Genomic DNA, 18,398 nt, shown 5'->3' with positions numbered 1-18,398 from the left:
GGGGACAGCCTTTTCTTTTAAAAAGTAAGGGAAAGGAGAAAAGGAAAATGTTTGTAGACATCTCATCTGACCATAAAAGCTCCCACAACTTTGACAACAGGCATGTTTATCAAGAGGCTCTAAATAACACACTCAAAAATAAAGAACAAATAGGGAATTAAAGGCCCTTTGTCTACTGTAAAGGGACCAGTCAGCTTGGGTAAGAATGAAGAAGCTGGAATGAAATAAAGGTCCTATCATAACTCCCACACAGGCTACTGAAATGTAATAAAAAAAAAAAAATGATGAACATAAACTATCTGGTCTCATCCTCATCATTCAGCAGTGCTACAAGTGCATGCCTTTGGTCACAAGGGCAAGAACATGTAGATGACTCACTGGTAAACCAACCAGACTATAGAAAAACAAGTCTGTGCTCATATCAAACAACAGGTCAGTAATATCACACCTGAAAAGGTACAAACTTCCAAGTCAGATTTCTCCTCCCAGTAACAAAGAAGGAAGAAGTCAAGTCACTGAGAATTAGAAAATTGTTGCTCTTACTATATATTTTTAAAGACTTTTTTTTCTTCCTTGGGGGGCGGGGGGAGTTAGGTTCACAGAAAAATTGAGAGGGAAACTGAGTTCCCATATACACCGGTGTCTTCATACAGGCATAACTTCCCCCATTATCAACTTCCTTCAACAAAGTAGTGCATCGTTACAACTAATGAACCTACACTGACACGTTATAATCACCTGTAATTTACATTAGGGTTCATTTTTGGTGCCGTACACTCTACGGATTTAAACAAATATAGAATAACATATATCCATCATTACAGTATTATAGTGTATTTTCACTGCCCTAAAAATCCTCTGTGCTCTACCTATTCATCCCTTACCTCCCAAATTCCGGCAACCATTGATCTCTTTACTGTCACCATGGTTTTTCTTTCCCAGAATGTCACATAGTTGGGATCATACAGTATGTAGTCTTTTCAGGCTGGCTTCTTTCACTTGAAGTGCCTTTAAAGTGTCTCTATGTCTTTTCATTGCTTTATAGCTCATTTGACTATGTTTTTTATAATTAAATTCTTCATGTAGGTACAAAATAAAAGTCAGCAAATATTTTAAGCTTCACGATATAATGCTATTCTGAGCCAGATAAGACCACATGAACTATAAAGTTAAAAGTTGTTTATATTTATGTATATTAAAATTTTTAAATAGCTTTAAGAACATTTGCTATATTTCAAATCAAGAAAAAAAATTACTAAGTACTTAGTATGTATAGAATACTGTAATAAGAAACTCATTTAACTCCTTTTTTTTTTTTTTTTAAGATGGAGATCTGGTGTCTATTTCTAAAATTCTTGTTTGGAAACCTAAATCACAGCTCTAAAACCATCAAACATCAATAGAATAATACATATTTTGAAAATGAATATATATGCATAATGCAGCAGGATTTTATTGCTCAGAACTAGTACTACTCACTTAAATTAACAGAGATTTTATTTCTGTCAAGTTCTGTGAATTTCTAAATTTTGTTTTTTCCTAAATCAAGTTAGAGATTCCTCCCACATGAGAACTAGCTCAAGTCATGGAAAATTTTAGCCTTTAAGTTCATCCAGTTGGGGATTATCTGTGCCAACAAAAACCAAGCAAAACAAAAAAAATTAACTTTCTTTTTAAGGCAGAAAACAATGCATTCATATTCTAAATCCCTGAACCAATATCTAACTTAAAAATAGCCAGATAGATTTTAAACTGTTCAAAGAAATTTATTTTTCAGCCATAACCAAGGAACAAAAGTTCTATACCAACATCTACCACTACAAAAAAGAAAAAAAAAAATAAGCTTAATAAGTTAAAGTAGAAATTACATGATAAAGTCCAAAGAGAATCCAACTGTAATCATTACTATTATAACACCATACAGATTCCGGGATATCAGAGTAAGGGGGAAATTCTAAAAACTTGTGCCAGTTGAATTATGTGTATTTTCCAGATGCAAGTGGTAAGCACATAGTGCATGGAGTCACAAGATGCAACCATTCCTGTTTTTCAAAAGGCAGAGTAATATCAAGTATCATGTAGTTAAGTAAGATTTATCAGTAGTTAAGTACATTGGTATTATTTCTGATGGTAATTGTAATCCTTAATGACATTCTTTAAAGATACCTGAGGTTTTGAAACATAAAACTCAAAGCTTTTGTTTGAGAATGGCTCAGATGTCTTTTCTTCTTCTTCTTCTTTTTTTTTTTTTTTTTTTTTTTTGTCTTCTTATGCTAAGGTGTTTATTTTTTCAGGAATCCAAAGAACTTTTATAGAAATTATCGTGGGAGGACAGATAGACACTTATTGCTGACCTATAAAGGAAACTTACTGTTTCTACTATGTCCATATTTATGGAGTCTATGACTGGCTGGGGCACCTTGTGCCCACAAAGCCAACCAAGGTCATGGGTTCAATCACCATGAGAGCCAATTCCCTTTGCTCTGTTCCATGGTCATAGTCTTTACCCTAAACCTTAGCCAAAGGCCACATAGAAGAATAACTAGGCCAGAGATCCTGGATGAATCAGCAAGATCCACTACAATGACTATAAAAATAACTCTAAAGTAAAACCCCTACTGACTACTGTCAAGATTTCATTCTTTATATGTTATTAAATTTGCCAATATGCAAAACAAAATCTTAATCACTGCCTACAAAGTTGGTATGCTGAAAAGACATACAAGTCTTTTGCCTTCTTTAATACAAAAGCAACAATGGTAATGAGTATTATTCCTTAAAATGCCATTGCTTTTACTGGAATGGAGTTTATTTTTATGCAATCTTTTACTTAATAAAAATCTTGCAAGTAAAGTTAAATGTGAGCCCAACAAGTGCACTTTCCAGGATTTCCTTCAAAATCCAAAAGCAAAAGCTCTTAGTGGAGGGTCTGTTTTTATCTGAGTAGTTTCCTCTCAAAAAAGAGACTCACAGTTTTATTAGAAATCCCAGAGCGATACGACACTTCATTTGACTTTCTAATTACAGGACCACTGAGTTAGAATTGTTGACAAACAGAAGATCACAGATAATTATAAAAATTTAATTTAAAATCTCTCAAGTTTTATTTGTATTTGAGCAGAATGCCCTGTAAATATAGAACATCTTTCACTGTTTACAGTTAGAGGATGTTATTTTATGCTTCTGGATTTTTTTTTTTTTTTTACCATTTTCTAATCAAAATAAAACAGTACCAAGTCAATGAATAAGTCTATCTGTAGCAGAGTGGTCTCTGTTTACACAATATCACTATGCACTCAGTAGCTGCCCAATAAATATTAATTGATAATGGTGGAAAAGGGCTTTATAAACAGATGGTCTAGGATAGATTCACTGAAAATGTAGACAGAAACATTACACTCCTCAAGAAAAGCACAAAGTAGAAATTAAACAAGTCCTGCACTCAGAAAATCTCAGTCTATTGTCAGGCAGCTGTTCAGTCAACAAAAGCACAGATATTTTTCATCATCATAGCATTAGCGGCATTAAACGTCTATTTGCATATGGTGCTACAGAGGGACTCGCAGAGATCCATGCTAGCCTTGTTTGTTACAGTTTATGATGACAATATTGGCAACAACAAATAAGTACACATAGCAAAATAAATGTGATTAAACAATATTTTAAGATGTAGTCATATATGGTACGAACATAAAATGTGTCAGACTTAAATGTAACTCACAGCAGCAATAAGAGTATTTATTTATAATGCAAACCACAAATATTTCCAAACAGAATGTGAGGTGCTTTACAAGAACATCTATACATATGCTTAAATAACAGGTGAAATAAAGAAAGGAGGGTGTCTGGGGGGCTCAGTAGACATCAGCTCAGGTCATGATCTCACAGTTTATGGGTTCAGCCATGAATCCAGCTCTGCACTGACAGCTCAGGTTGGAGCCTACTTTGGATTCTGTGTCTCACCTATCCTTCTATGCCTCTCCTCCAGTTGTACTCTCTTTCTCTCTCTCAAAAATAAATTTTAAAAACTTAAAAAAGAAATGAGCCAGAGACCATAATGGCCATTTTGGAGAAAATAAGAAACGGTTCTTTAAGAACCTAGAGGGCAAATGATCAGGGGAAAAAAAAAAAAAAAGAAAGAAAAAAGAAAAAAAGAGGATCAAAAAAATCACAAGAGGGCTAACTTCAATGAGAGTAGAAATGAGGAAGCTACAAGCAAATTGATCAGTCCAGGAAAATATATGGAAGAATACACCTCGTTCAAGGACATGTGAATAATAAGAAAATATGTTATCTACATTGGAGGATTTGGAAGAAAGGTCACTGAAAACGGAGAGGTAAAGGGAGACAGAAAGCACATTATAAACATTTAATAATTAATAGTCTTAGGTAATATTTTCTTAATAAAGTAAAAGGCCTAAGAATAGATGACATAAGTGTTAATTATACAGAAATGAGACTTTAAGAATTTCAGGACAACTTATATCTATACATCATCTCATAAAACTGCATCCTTCAAAGGAATCCAAAGGCCTTTGCTGGCATGTTAACAGTTAACATATTACTTCTCCTATGATGTAGAAAATATTTCTACCCTATCAACTTTTGTGTTATCAACATTAAATAGTAGGCTTCTGAAATATATCATCAAATCTGGAATATTCTTTAATCTGACCAGCTATCACTATCAGTATTTCCCAATAAAAGAAAGGGAATATGGCTTGTGCAAGCTGTCTATAATATCCATGGGAAGTTTACTCTGTTAATAGAAATTCAAGTACTGAGTGAGTACAAGGTTGAAAGAGACAACATAAAAGATCTCTTCCAGCTTCTCTTCTACAAGGAGTTTTGGGGGAAAAGATATTTTCCACAGAAAAGATGTTAAAAGTGTTTTAGTGTCATGTGAAATGATCAAAGCCTAATAAAACAGACTTATAGGTTAAATCAGCAGGGAGGGGTGCAGGAGGCAAAGAGGTAAATCAAGAAAAAGACTAAGGAAGAAAACTGGAGAACATGATATATCTTGGACTTGCACATTTCAAGCTGTGCCAAATAGTGTTCAACCAGCTTTGAAAGACAAATCCCATAATAGACCATCATTCTTTTCCATCTATTTCCTTTTTAACAGCATGGTAACATTAATGGTTCTTTCACAACCTTACAGAAAAGTGTTTACTTTATCCTTGCAAAAACATTAGTAATCCACAGGTAACAAACATAAAAGAGAGAAGAAAATAATTAACATGTCACAAAATGAGAGAGAACAATTTTGAAATCAAAACTATAGTGAGTCAGAATTTAAATAAGAATTTCAGCCACAGATTGGTAAAGTGCTTATCATGTAGCAATAAGCAATGGGGCAGAATCACACTCATAAAAGAAATGCCTACAGTGTTCTGAAAACACAAAGTCTCAGCAAAAATGCCACTTCTTCCACCCAAATTTTCCCAAAGGATCAAGAACAGGGAATTATTTCCCCTCTGAGCACTCTGAAGCCCATTTCAAAGCTTAAATAACACCCTCAGTGAATTAGATGTTAACATTTCTTTCTCAACTAAAATGGGAGCCCTTAAAAGTGAAGACAGCATTGTAAGTACCATGAAATCCCTAGTCCCCAGCACAGTACCTGGTATATAGTAAGTACATGAAGGTATGTGCTGATGAATATTTTACTATATACAATTCTGACTACATAGTAGACAACATTTATTCATTCCTTTCTTTAAGAAACACTTTTTTGGGGCCTTATTCCATGTCAGCCACTGCTCTAGGAACTATAGATACAGCAACGATCAAAACTGTGCCTGCATTTTGCTCAGAGGACAGACAGATGACAGGTAATGAAAAGTGCTATCAAGAAAAAGTACGACAACATAAGGGCCTCAAGAGTGAGGAAAGGGTATTTTATCTAGGATAGTTAATAAGGCCTTGCTGAAGTAGGGCTCTGAATGACATAAGGGTAAACAACGCAACTGCTTTCAGAGTTGAAAATTCCTGGCTATGGAAATGGAAAGTGCAAATGTCCAAGAGCAGGAGGGTGCCTGGCTGTGGAAAAGCAACAGTGTCGTTGGCCTACAGTGGACACGAAGAATGACACAGAATTAGGGTGAGGGGGCATGTAGAAACCCTATCAGAGGGGTCTTGTAGGTTGAGGACTTCACATTTCATTCTGAGGATGATAAATAAACCATTGAAGGGTTCAGAGAGAATGACATGGCACTATCTGATTCTGTGGGGAAAAGACTGTAAGAAGCTAAGAATGGAAACAAGGGGGCTTCTACACCAGCCCAAGCAGGAGAAAACAGAGACAAGAGGATAGATGAAAGTATAGTAGTAGAGGAGATGAGCAGTTACCAATTCAGAATGTACTTTTTAAAATAGAATTTAAATTAGACAGAATTTAATGATGGACTAGATGCGAAAGATGAGAGAAATGCAAAGGAAGGGACAGAAAAGAAAAACATAAAAATTTTTAAATATAAAATTAAAATTGTTTTTGTTGTCAAGATGAGTATCCATCTTTGTAAGAAGAAATCAATCATAGGAGCTACTTACTAGGACAAATCACACAAAAAGATGTAATTTAGCACCTTCTGTACAAGTTCCCAGGTCAGGAGAGGAAAGAACAGGAAATGGAGCTCCAGCAACCCACGTCTGCCCAAGTCTTTGTGGCTCTGAATCACAGCACTCCTCTAACAGGATTCCCATCCAAGACTGACAGTGGATAACAATGCTTCAGGATCTCAATCTCAGATAAAAATATGAAATCACACAACTTTTCCTCACTGCCATACAAGGCCCATCAAATGACTACATAATAAAGTTAGAGGTGTAAATACTGTTCTAACTTGGCCATAAGATGGACAAAGATATATTAGGAAACTCTAAGCAGATTCCCATTTCTTGGGCAATAAATAATGAATACCACAGCTTCAGTATTTACAAAAAGAAAAAAGGATCATGAGTACTCAATACAAATGTAAATTAACTAGGAATGCAATGAGTCATAATAGAGCTATAAAAAATGCTTTTCTGCCAGGTAAAGAAACACAAACAAACAAGATTACACAGAGGAAAGATCAAACAGCATTAGAACACCAGTGGAAAATGACTGTAACTAGGTTGGGTAGACAACAGATTGCAAAGGCAGTGATTATTAAGGAAACGAAAACAATAATTAGGAGAAAGTTTGGATCTATAGAAGATAAAAATTTAGAGAAAGTGCATCTTTGGCACATTTCTATATATATTAGATACATGAACCATGGAAAAGGGCACGAGAATACATGATTCCAGTGGAATAACTCTCATATCAAATTACAGTCTCTCATTGTTTTACTAGAAGTAAAAAGACTTTTTCCACATAGGGACGGAGTGAGAGAGGGAAAAACTGTAACCCTAAATGGGAAGCATGAAAGAAACTCCAACAAAAGGCATAGAAATGATAGTTTTAGTGGTAAATATAACAGATGTCTTAATATATAATACTCAATGCTTCATATTTTATTTTTCAACAGTAAAAAGCAACACTGTTTCAAATGTAAATTTTCAAATAACAAAAGTTAAATAATTACATTATTTTTCAGTTGTACTGTCTGTGCCAAGTATACTTTCAGGGAGTCCTAATAGTAGAGATACATGTATTATAATCATTTTCCAAGAAAGTTTAGCAACTTTAACGAAGGATGCCTGCTTGGTCACAATTGATGGTTCAATACTGACGACTAGTGGTCAAAAACATGCAGTAATTTCCTATTTTTGAGTATCCTCCTAAGACTTTTATCATCTACATTTGAAACATTTAGTGTAAATTATGTGAAAAACCTATATTGAAAGAACTTTCAAAAGTTCTGAAAATTAAAAAGAAAAATAATGTATCTCTTTTCTGTCCATTATTTGTTATGTTCGCAAATCAAAGCCAATCAGCCTCTGGTAGTGACCCCAAATGGGAACAACTCCATGAAGAATCAGTTCATTCATATCCACACAGCCAAATCAACACTGTTTCAGAAATCTGTAACTAATATTTTAAAGTCTTAATTTCAGAATTCATGTATCTGAGCAGTTCTAGTCTAATTTTTTTTTCTAATTTTGTCGGTTTTACATTAAGAAACCAGTAACCTAGCTGTCCTAAGTTCTCAACACAATTTGAAAAACAGTAAACCACCATATCAACATACTCTAAAAAGTGAGAATTTAATTGTGATGGTCTGAATTCTTGAAGAATGTTTGTGAGATTCCAGTTAAATCACTTAGAGTATTATATATTCAACTTCAAAGAAGTTAAAATCTGTTAGCATTTACTTTGTTCTCTGCAGAAATAAGAGCAGTGGGAAAATACAATGTAGACAAACCTGAAAGGGAAAAAAAAAAGTTTTTTTAACCAAGTGTGCTACATATAGCTAAACGGTCACTCCTGTGTGAAAACAACGGTCATTCCTTCAACAAGTACTCACGGAATGACTGCTGTGGGAAACACACAGCACTACATGCCCCGGAAAACAGGCGTGATGGACAAAGTTCCTGCTAACAGAGTTCCCGTTTTAGTGGTGGAGACATACCATAATATAAGTAAACAAACATACAACTACAGGCAGTTTTTAAGTGCTATGAAAAGCTCAAGTAATTTGATAAAAAAGAAAAAAACTGGGGCAGAAAAGAGCTTTTTTAGAAAAGAGAGGGAAGGAGGGAACAGAGCCTCCTGAAGAGGGGACAACGATGAAACCTCAAGGATGAGAAGAGAGAAGTTTGCTGAGGGTCAGAAGAAAAATGTTCTGATAAGACACTGAGAGGACATCACTATGCTTAGAGCACAGATTTCTTAGAATAATTTGTAGTTATAGATGTAATGTTTAAAATTTGAGAATAACCATCTAAAAAATAGAAATATAATCTACAGCTTTAGAGCCAGAAGTATTAGAATGAATATACATTTCAATCCAGTACCAAACAAAAAAGAAGGGGGAGGGAAAGGAAAGGAAAGGAAAGGAAAGGAAAGGGAAAAGGAAAAGGAGGAGGAGGAGGAGGAGGAGGAGGAGGAGGAGGAGGAGAAGAAGGAGAAGGAGAGGGAGAGGGAGAGGGAGAGGGAGAGGGAGAGGGAGAGGGAGAGGGAGAGGGAGAGGGAGAGGGAGAGGGAGAGGGAGAGGGAGAGGGAGAGGGAGAGGGAGAGGGAGAGGGAGAGGGAGAGGGAGAGGGAAAGGGAAGGAAAGGAAAGGAAAGGAAAGGAAAGGAAAGGAAAGGAAAGGAAAGGAAAGGAAAGGAAAGGAAAGGAATATGTTTAAAAAAACATAAAATGATTTAAAAAAATTTCCAAATGCATCAATTAATCATAAGTGTAAACTGACTAATCCAGCCATCAAAAACAAAAACAAAAAAAGAACAGCATATCAAAACATATGGTAATTTCTTGAATTTTCAGTATTAATTTGAAAACCAGATCAACTAATGTTTCTAACTTGCAAGTCTAAAAAATGAAACAATTATCCTAAAAAATTAAACAAAAGTTTGAAAAAAGTAATAGAGTTAAAACAGAAGTGATGGAGTAGTAAAGCTAGTCAAAATGAAAACTAATAATCATAATATCTAGCAAGACTAATAATGAAAAAGGAAAAAGGAATAACTAAATAACACTAAAGCAAAAGAGTAACAGCTTCAGAGAAAGATTTAAAAATAATAAATCAGAGCTATGATTGCTTTTTTTTTTAAGTTTATTTATTTTGAGAGAGAGAAAGAGAGTCCATGTGGGAGCTGGGGAGGGGCAGAGTGAGAGTGAGAGTGAGAGTGAGAGTGAGAGTGAGAATCTCCAGCAGGCTCCACAGTCAGTATACAGCCCAACTCAGTGCTCAAACTCATGACCTGAGCCAAAACGAAGGGTTAGACACTTAACCGACTGAGCCACCCAGGTGCCCCCTATGATTGCTTTTTAAAATTAATTTCAAAATACAGACAAAATGGATAACATATAAAATCATGAATTACCAAACTGACTTAACAAGTAAAAAGGCTATATAAACCATGAAAGAAAGAAAGAAAGAAAGAAAGAAAGAAAGAAAGAAAGAAAGAAAGAAAGAAAGAAAGAAAAAGGAAGAAATAGAAAGAAAGGAAGAAATTGAAAACCTCAGGCAACCAAAAAAATAACAGGTGTAAATGGTTTTATGGGTGAGTTTCAACAAACATTCAAGAAATAGACAATCTCTCTCTTAAACAGAGCCAGGAAATAGAAAAAGAAGGAATCTACCAAATTCATTTTATGAGGTTAATGTAACCTTGCTTCCAAATCCAAGAAGACAAGTACAAAGAAAATTATAAGCCCTCAATCATAAACATAAAGATAAAAATCCTAAGAAAATGCTAGCAAATTAACTCAGCAATGTATAAGAATCAACACATTTTGACCAAAAAACAAGTGCTAGGAGGGGTCAAAATTCATTGGTAACATTCACATTTCAATATCAAAAGAGAAATACAGCAAGCAGCAAGAGTATTTAATAAATTCCACAACACATTATGATTTTTAAGAAACAAACAAAAAACTTCTTGAAAACCTATGAATAGAAGGCAATGTTCTTAATCTGATAAAGGACAGCACTGAAAAAAAAAACAAAAAACAGAAGCAAACAATACGAAACACTTTAACACTTTGGAAGCATTCCTATAAAAATAGGAACAAAGCAAAAATTCTTGCTATCTTTGTTTCTATTCAATATTGCACTTGAGTTTCTAGCCAGTGCAATAAAGCAATGACAAAAAAAAATGAATAATAAAGTTAGAGACTAAACTGCCTTTCATTTTATATATGATTATCTACACAAAATATAGTACATGATAGTAATACATGAAGGTTGCTAACAAATTAGAAAATAAGATCATTAAGCAAAAGCGTTGCATACAAAAGCCACATATAAAACCAACTGTACTCCTACATATTCTAAATAACCAATCAGAGATGCAATAAAAGAAAATATTCCATTCACAATAGAAAGGAAAACCCTAAGATACCTGGGAATAACTCTAACAAAAATGTATAAGACCTTTCTATAAAATTATAAAACATTACTGAAGAATATTAGAAAATACCTCTCCAAATTAATCTATATATTCAGTGCAATTACAATCAAAATGCCAGCAGTATTTTTCATGGAACATGACAAGAGATTTTCATTATCATTTACCAAGATATAATGAAAGCTATAATAATGAAGACAAAATGCTATCAGTTCGGGGATAGACAAACAGATCAATACAAAAGTATATAGAACCAGACAGACACCATGGGGAACTAGATATATAACAGAAGTAGCATTTAAATCAGAGGGGAAAGAACAAATTATTCAAAAATGATGTTGAGGCAACTCATTAGTCACATAAAAAACAACACAGATTCCTTCCTCCTGTCATTAAAAAAGTAAAATTCCTGAGGGAAAACACAAGCAATCCAGTATTTCCAAATGAGCAGTGATAAGCAAGCTATCTGTACGGGCACAAATGCAAACTGCCGACAAATATGTGAAAAGATGTTCAAGTTCACTAATAGGGAAATGCAAATAAACATAAAAATGAGTTAATGCTTTATACCCAGGAGCCTGGCAAATATTAAAGAGAATGGAGAGAAAAGGGCCATTCTCAACCATTTCATGAACAGAAATGTAAAAGGTTGGAACCTTCTGAAAAAATAATCTTATAACCTCTATTATGATAAAAATCCAACCGTGGTAATAAAAGATTAAGTTTGAACCACATCAGCTAGTTCAAGGAATTTCCAGGAAGTATTGGTGGGAGGAAAAAGCAAAATGCAGAATGTACATATATATAATGTGATCTCATTTTATCAAGATAAAATATACAAAAAATCCTATACATGCAAAGGTGTAATATGGTCCACAGATGTCTGTCTAGGACAATTAAGAGCAATAATTAGGGAAAATATAAAGGGATCTCTTCCACATGTTTACACTGGTTCCTTTTTCTTAGTGAGTAGGATTAATGGTTGATAACGAGAGAACACATAAGAGATAGGGGAATGAGCCAAACAAATAAATAAAGCTACATTAAAAAGAATGCATGAGCATTTATGATATGATCACATCAGTTATACATTTATTAAATGTGGTTACTTTCCATATTTAATAACATATTTATACAAAATACTAATAAAATATTTAATAAATATGTTAATGTTTAATATTTAATAAAAATAGTAATAGGAATAGTTATTAGTAATGACCTGAGACAAAAAAACCTCATGTGAAATATATCACTAGAAGCTGAATAGTGAGGAGAAAAAAGCCATGTCTGTAAAAGGAGAAAAATAGTTGATGGGATCTGGGTTTATTGAATAAAAACCATGGCTTAAAATAAGGCTCAGATTTATCCCACACAAACAGCTCCACTCCATAAAGAATACACACTAGAGCAAGAATTTTTGAATTTCCCCCAGCTACACACATTTTCCTACAGAATAGTACACGTGTAGTTGTGCTTTTGTGATACTCAGTGCTCTCAGGCCCTTGGCAGTCTGAAGGCCCCAAATGTCACCCTTACTGTGTTATTCTCTGCTTACCACATCCCCCCCCCCCCCCCCCCCGGTCACCTGGGCCTGAAAAGGACTGCATTCTAGAACTCATGTCCCAGGGACTGGGAAAATACAGTACATCTTCTGAGCTTTCCACGGAACTTGTATTTTACATTCCTGTTTGCTTGTAAGTTCTACTGGTCTTTCTCAAAGCCCAAGAAGGCTACTGGGATGGTCAAAGTCAGGATGATTTAACCGACATTTATATAAAAGGCATCTAATAACATTAATGGGGTAAGGGAAGTGTGTACTAAGAAATAAACATGTGAAAATGTGGGGGCACAGACTATGCCAACATGAGAGGATAAAGTGCCATGCAAAAGTTATGCAATTCAGCCCTAGAAAGATAAGTGAAGGGGAGTTCAAAATCAACCAGCCTTAGAAAGGCCCCTGTGGCTCCAAACCGGAGTAGGGGAGCCTTGAAAGGAAAGGGTTAATGAGGGGCACGTTAGAACATTTGCCTGACTAGGTTCTCCTCTGAATTGACACAGAAGTCTCAAGGGAGATGCTAAAGCTATTAAAAGGACATTAAGAAAACATTCTTGGCTTCCTTAGAAGCTTCTCCCTTAATGAGTCCAAACTAAATACATTTATAAACTGTACCCAAGGCTTTTCTTAGGTGAAGTATCCATAGTACTCAGCATCTCTGGAGCCACAATGACATTTCTGGGAAGGAACAAACAGCTATTTCTTCATTAGTTTTTCACAATTGGTACGAATGCCAAAAGATGAAGAAAAATATTGAAAAAAAATCTATCAATCACTTTAATTTTTCTGTACATGACTTTAATGTTACTGATGAGGCTCACATAATCTGGTTTCCCATAGACAGACAGACTGAAAAACCACTGAGCTGGACTCCCATCTTACACTAACAATTCCCCACTAATCTTCACCATCTTCAATTAAGATTCCATCCTTTACCTTCCCCCACAGGCTTCTCCACAAAGCACCTTTAAACCTTGAAGCACCTGATTCTCCCAAGATCATCAGCAAGCATGGAATATTACTGGTGGGGTAAGTGGGAGAGCTAGCACTTTAATATTCTACGAAAAGATCTGAGAAGCATTTACAAATATGCACCCAGCATTTGTCTCGTGTATTCTGTTTTAAGTAATTCAAATGAAGATGGAGAAATAACAATCAATTTACAAGAAACAGCTAGGAAAAAAAAAAAAAAAAACAAGTCAGGAATTCCCAAGATGCCATAGCCAAGAGTTAGAAATTTTATCTAGGATCTTATGTTATTTTGGGGCCTGCAAAAAAGAAAAAGCTTTGACTTGAGCTTACTTCTAAAGACCTCATTTGTGACCCTAACACTCACCATGCCAACCCCACTCCACTATATTTAACTAATCAAAGTTAGCTTACTAAGAGTTTGTAATATGATAAATATTAAACAAATATTTTATTGTTTGCATACTGGTTTGACAAGGAAAGACCGAGGGTTATAGGCTGAACAATATTTGAATTTGATTAATAAAAGTTCAGAGTACTAGAATAACCATTCAAAATTTTAAAAAGATATATAAAAAGAATATTTACTGCACAATATGAAATATTCACCTCTCTAAAAAGGCCTCTACTGAGATCCCAAAACAACATAGTTTAAAATATGAAGTCTGAAGACCAGTGAAGGTCCTTACCAAGTTAAGAAAAACTGACATTCATGTGACATCAGTAGCACATGAGTAGCTGACACTTAATAAAGGGAGTAGATTCCAGAGTGTCCACAGCTCACATGTTTAGACCAGGAGAGGGAAAAACACACATACACATTAAAAAGTGAACAATTCCTTCTTAAGACCTCTAAACAAGAAGAGGAGAGTGCCGTTCTCAATCTATTTCCAATGATTAATACTGTGTTTTTCATTAAATGGGAATAAAGTTCTAAGGACCTCATTAGATCACTAAAAAGAAGCAGGTTTTAACCAAAACTACATATTGCCTCGCTGTAATATGACATTATACCTAGAAATCTCTGACATCCTGGAATTTTTAATGAATACTCCTAATCTCTTAACAATTTTTAAATGTCATAATATTCACCAAGATTGAATTATACATTTTAAGGAGGCAGAAGAGCACAGTGGCTAAAATCAGGCCTCCTTACTCACCTATACTTTCATTTTCTCACCACAGCCAGAAACAAAATATATCAATTACTATGATCATACAGTACAGGTATTTGCAAAAGTGTTTTTTAATATTGAACAAAAAGCAAAGTGTTTCCTCTCCTTAAACATGACCTTTCCAGAACAGCCTAAGCCACTTAACTTGGGAGTAGGAAAACGTATCAGCCTAAATTAATCCTTTCCAGCTTCCACTGCATTGTTTAATCCAAAACCACCTTTTAAAAGCATATAGGTCACCACTTAAAGTGACAAAATATGAAATTAAACATTTCTCATCAATAGTGATCCTCTATTGTATTGTCAGAGATGGAATTCCAAATCACAACTCAAGCTTTTAGTCAAATTGACAATTACAATGCAAATATTCAGGCTCTGGTTTCTCAAGAATAGGGGTGGGAAGCAATCTTCCTCTCCTTCTTTCTTTGTAATTTTGTGCATTCTGCAAAGAAAGAGGAAAATAAGTACAGAAAATTTCTCTAATTTTCTCTTGTAAAAAAGAACAATTGTCTCTTCAGTACTATTCTTAAGCTCACCAGATGCAATTTGCTTTGAGAACAAATGTATAAAAATCAAGGTTTTAAAAAAAAGGCTACCCACATGCTGTATCTAATTATTCAACAAAGTATCCTCTTCAAAGTAATTACCAACTAACAAGGGTATGCCTCCTTTTGTGAAACGGAGAAAAACGGAACTTTAGAAAACAAAAGTAGATTTTTCTGTCAGCTTACATTATAATTTAAGGTTGCACTTTTTGCTCCTAATTTTCAATTGGCAGTGTCTCCTAATACTTAGGAAAAAAATTTAATCCATCAATTTATAAGGGTTAGTGATGTTCATGCACACATAAGTGCATTTGTAGAACACCATTTTTAGAGAAAACCATTTTGTAAAGAAGAAAGAAATCATTTTTTTAATTTTTAAGTTTTCTTGTTTTAATTTTTTATACTTTATGTATAGATCTAAGACACATTTAAAGGGAATTTCAACAATTTTTTACAATGATAGTAATAAAACATCACTAATGTAATATAGTGAGAATTCACAAATCTACACCAACATTAAGAGAAAAAGCAAAGCCCTTCCACACAGTAGGAATCCAATTCATAAATGTAGAAAAAATGATGCAATGTGCAAAAAAAAAAAAAAAATCACCATCTAGCATCACTTAGGAGTTTTAACTGTTTCAAGAGAGAATATTAATAAATGTTAACATCTGTGGGTAAAAATATGATAAGATATAAGCTATTTCCAAGTTTCTAAGAATCTCCCCATAAAATAAATAATTAAAAAGGCCTAATAGTAAAATTTACAGTGAAGAAACCTGGCAGATAACACCTCAACCAAATGTTCCATTTTTACTGGTAAAGGGACAAATGGACATTACATGCCTCCTAGTAAGATATCCTGGAAAAAGTGAAATACCAATTCTCTGGATTTCCTGCCAAAAGTACATAACCTGAATTTAGTCATGAGGCAACATCAAAAAACCAAAAAGAAAGGCATTCTACAAAATAACTGGCCAGTACTCTGCAAAGTTGTCACGGTCATGACAAAAAAGAAAAATTGAAAAAACTGTTCCAGACCAAAGAGACATGATGGTCACATGCCATATGTGACCCTGTATTGTACCCTGGACCAGAAAAGGATGTCAGTAGCAAAATTTGAATAAAAACTATAGGTTATTAAAAAAAAAAACCAAAAAACTATAGATTATATCATAGTATTGATCCAAAATTAATTTCCTGTGATTATGGAAGAGAATGTACACACCTTATTATTTAGCTATGTAAGTATTTACATCGTGTCTGCAACCAGCTCAAAAAAATCGTATCTAATAAAAATAATTATTTTACATTACTATGATTATTATAACATACATACATATATAATGATAAAACAAGTAAAATGTGAATTCATTCAGGTAAAACGTGAATATTGGGAGAATCTAGGTAACGAGTATACAGAAGTCCTTTGTTGTAATTTTTTCAGTGCCCTCATAAGTCTGAAATTTCAAAAGATACCTGAAAGGTAAGTGATCTCAATTTTGAAATGGTTTGACCATAGTCCAGTCTAGGGGTTGGCAAACTTTTACAAATGGACCAGACAGTCAATACTTCAGGCTTTGTGGGTCAGATAGTTTCTTTTACAACTCTTCAATGCTGCCATGGTGTTTTAAAATAAAAACAAAGAACAAAATAAACACCACCTTCCACAAATAGTAAGAATGGAACAGCTTGTTCCAATAAAACTTTATTTTCAAAAATACGCAGTGGGCCACATTTGACCCACTGGCCATAGTTTGCTGACCCCTGGTCTAGTTCATGCCAAGGAAAATTTATCAGAATAATAATACTTTCAGTTAACATTTTGAATACATGCCAGACACTACATTAGGTAAAAACCTGATTAGGTAAAAACTATTATTATTTCCACTTTCCACAGAGAAAATGAGCCCAGACAAACTAAGGAACTTGCTCAAGGTCACAAAGCTAGCAAGCAGCAGACTTTGGGTTTGAACCAGGTAGGGCTGTCTTCTTCACACTGAACTATGCAAACTATATGCTATATTTCTCATATGGAATGAAATATACTGCCACATGCAACAACCAAGGAACTCTAATCATTTTAACAGCAGCTAAGTAATTATCAAACTTAAGATTTACTCTCTGAGAAGGTATTTTTTTTACAAACCTCCTGTAGCTGCAAAGAAATAAGTCCCAGTTGATCCTGCCGTCTTTCCACCAGCTCCCTTTCTGTGCGCATCTCTCTCTCTATTTCCTGAAGCCGTCGTTCCACCCGATCTGAAACCTTAACATCAACAGACAGAAACAGTGACATGATAGAGCTAGTAGGCAATAAAAGACAACATTGGAGAGATATTTCATGCCGCATACACTACTGCCTATATAGCATTTAAGAATAGCTTGTTTATAGTGCTTTTTAACGATGCTTATTATAAAGCAGATCACAAAAAAACTGACTGAAAGTTACAGAAGAAAACAATCATTAGTGTCCAAATAATCCAGACCTGGAACCCAATGAAGGACTTAAATCTTTCAAAGTATAATATAATAATCAGAAGATCAGAGTTAAAATAGACTAGAAAAGAGTGCCCTCTGGTGAATTAGAAGGAAAACGCCAAGTTTGCCAACAACTGCATTTATTACTCTATTAATGATAAACTGATCTATTTAGTTCTTTTTCATTTTAATTATCTATAAACATGACCTGCCTAGAAAGGTTTTGATGTCTATGAGCAGCAAATAATTAAAAGTGTTTTTCATGAGCTTGTCAATCTTTTCTACTGTGATCTACTGAAAATAAACCAGCTGCAAAAGATCAAAAACTAAAGTCAAACAGAAAAATGTTTAATTGGGACCCTCTAAAATAAACATGAAAAAATTTCTTTCTCTGATGCAAGATTTTCCTTGCTAAAAGTTGTACAAATTCAAACACATTTCATGTGTATCATTATACCTATAAAATTTACCTATTTGACAATGTATATTTGGTGAAGCAGGATACAAGGGATAGAAAACATTTGGATTCATTTAAGAGAAGCAATAAATACAGCCTCATTATAAGAAATCTTTTGCCAACAATTCTATATAGCCAGGAGGGTCTTGGTCACAAGGAATCTTACTGGGACAATGGAAATGTTGTAAACTGGATTATGGTGATGGTTGCACAAC

The 18,398-nt window shown here is 34.3% G+C and overlaps 1 protein-coding gene across 1 annotated transcript in view; it reads right to left on the bottom strand.

Moving 5' to 3' along the window:
* CEP128 (centrosomal protein 128) overlaps window positions 1–18,398 on the bottom strand; it is a 382,564-nt gene that overhangs the window by 305,193 nt on the left and 58,973 nt on the right. Inside the window, exon 8 of the mRNA XM_047080283.1 lies at window positions 17,398–17,514. Coding sequence (XP_046936239.1) covers window positions 17,398–17,514 — 117 coding nt within the window. The remainder of the gene's footprint in view (window positions 1–17,397; window positions 17,515–18,398) is intronic.

The sequence above is a fragment of the Lynx rufus genome, unplaced genomic scaffold (assembly GCF_022079265.1).
Source record: "Lynx rufus isolate CCGP_SWC_20201006 ecotype Redwood Valley unplaced genomic scaffold, mLynRuf1.p SCAF_17, whole genome shotgun sequence".
Taxonomy (NCBI): Eukaryota; Metazoa; Chordata; class Mammalia; order Carnivora; family Felidae; genus Lynx; species Lynx rufus.
The sequence above is the reverse complement of the archived record's forward strand: the minus strand, read 5'-3'. Positions and strand labels throughout refer to the sequence as shown.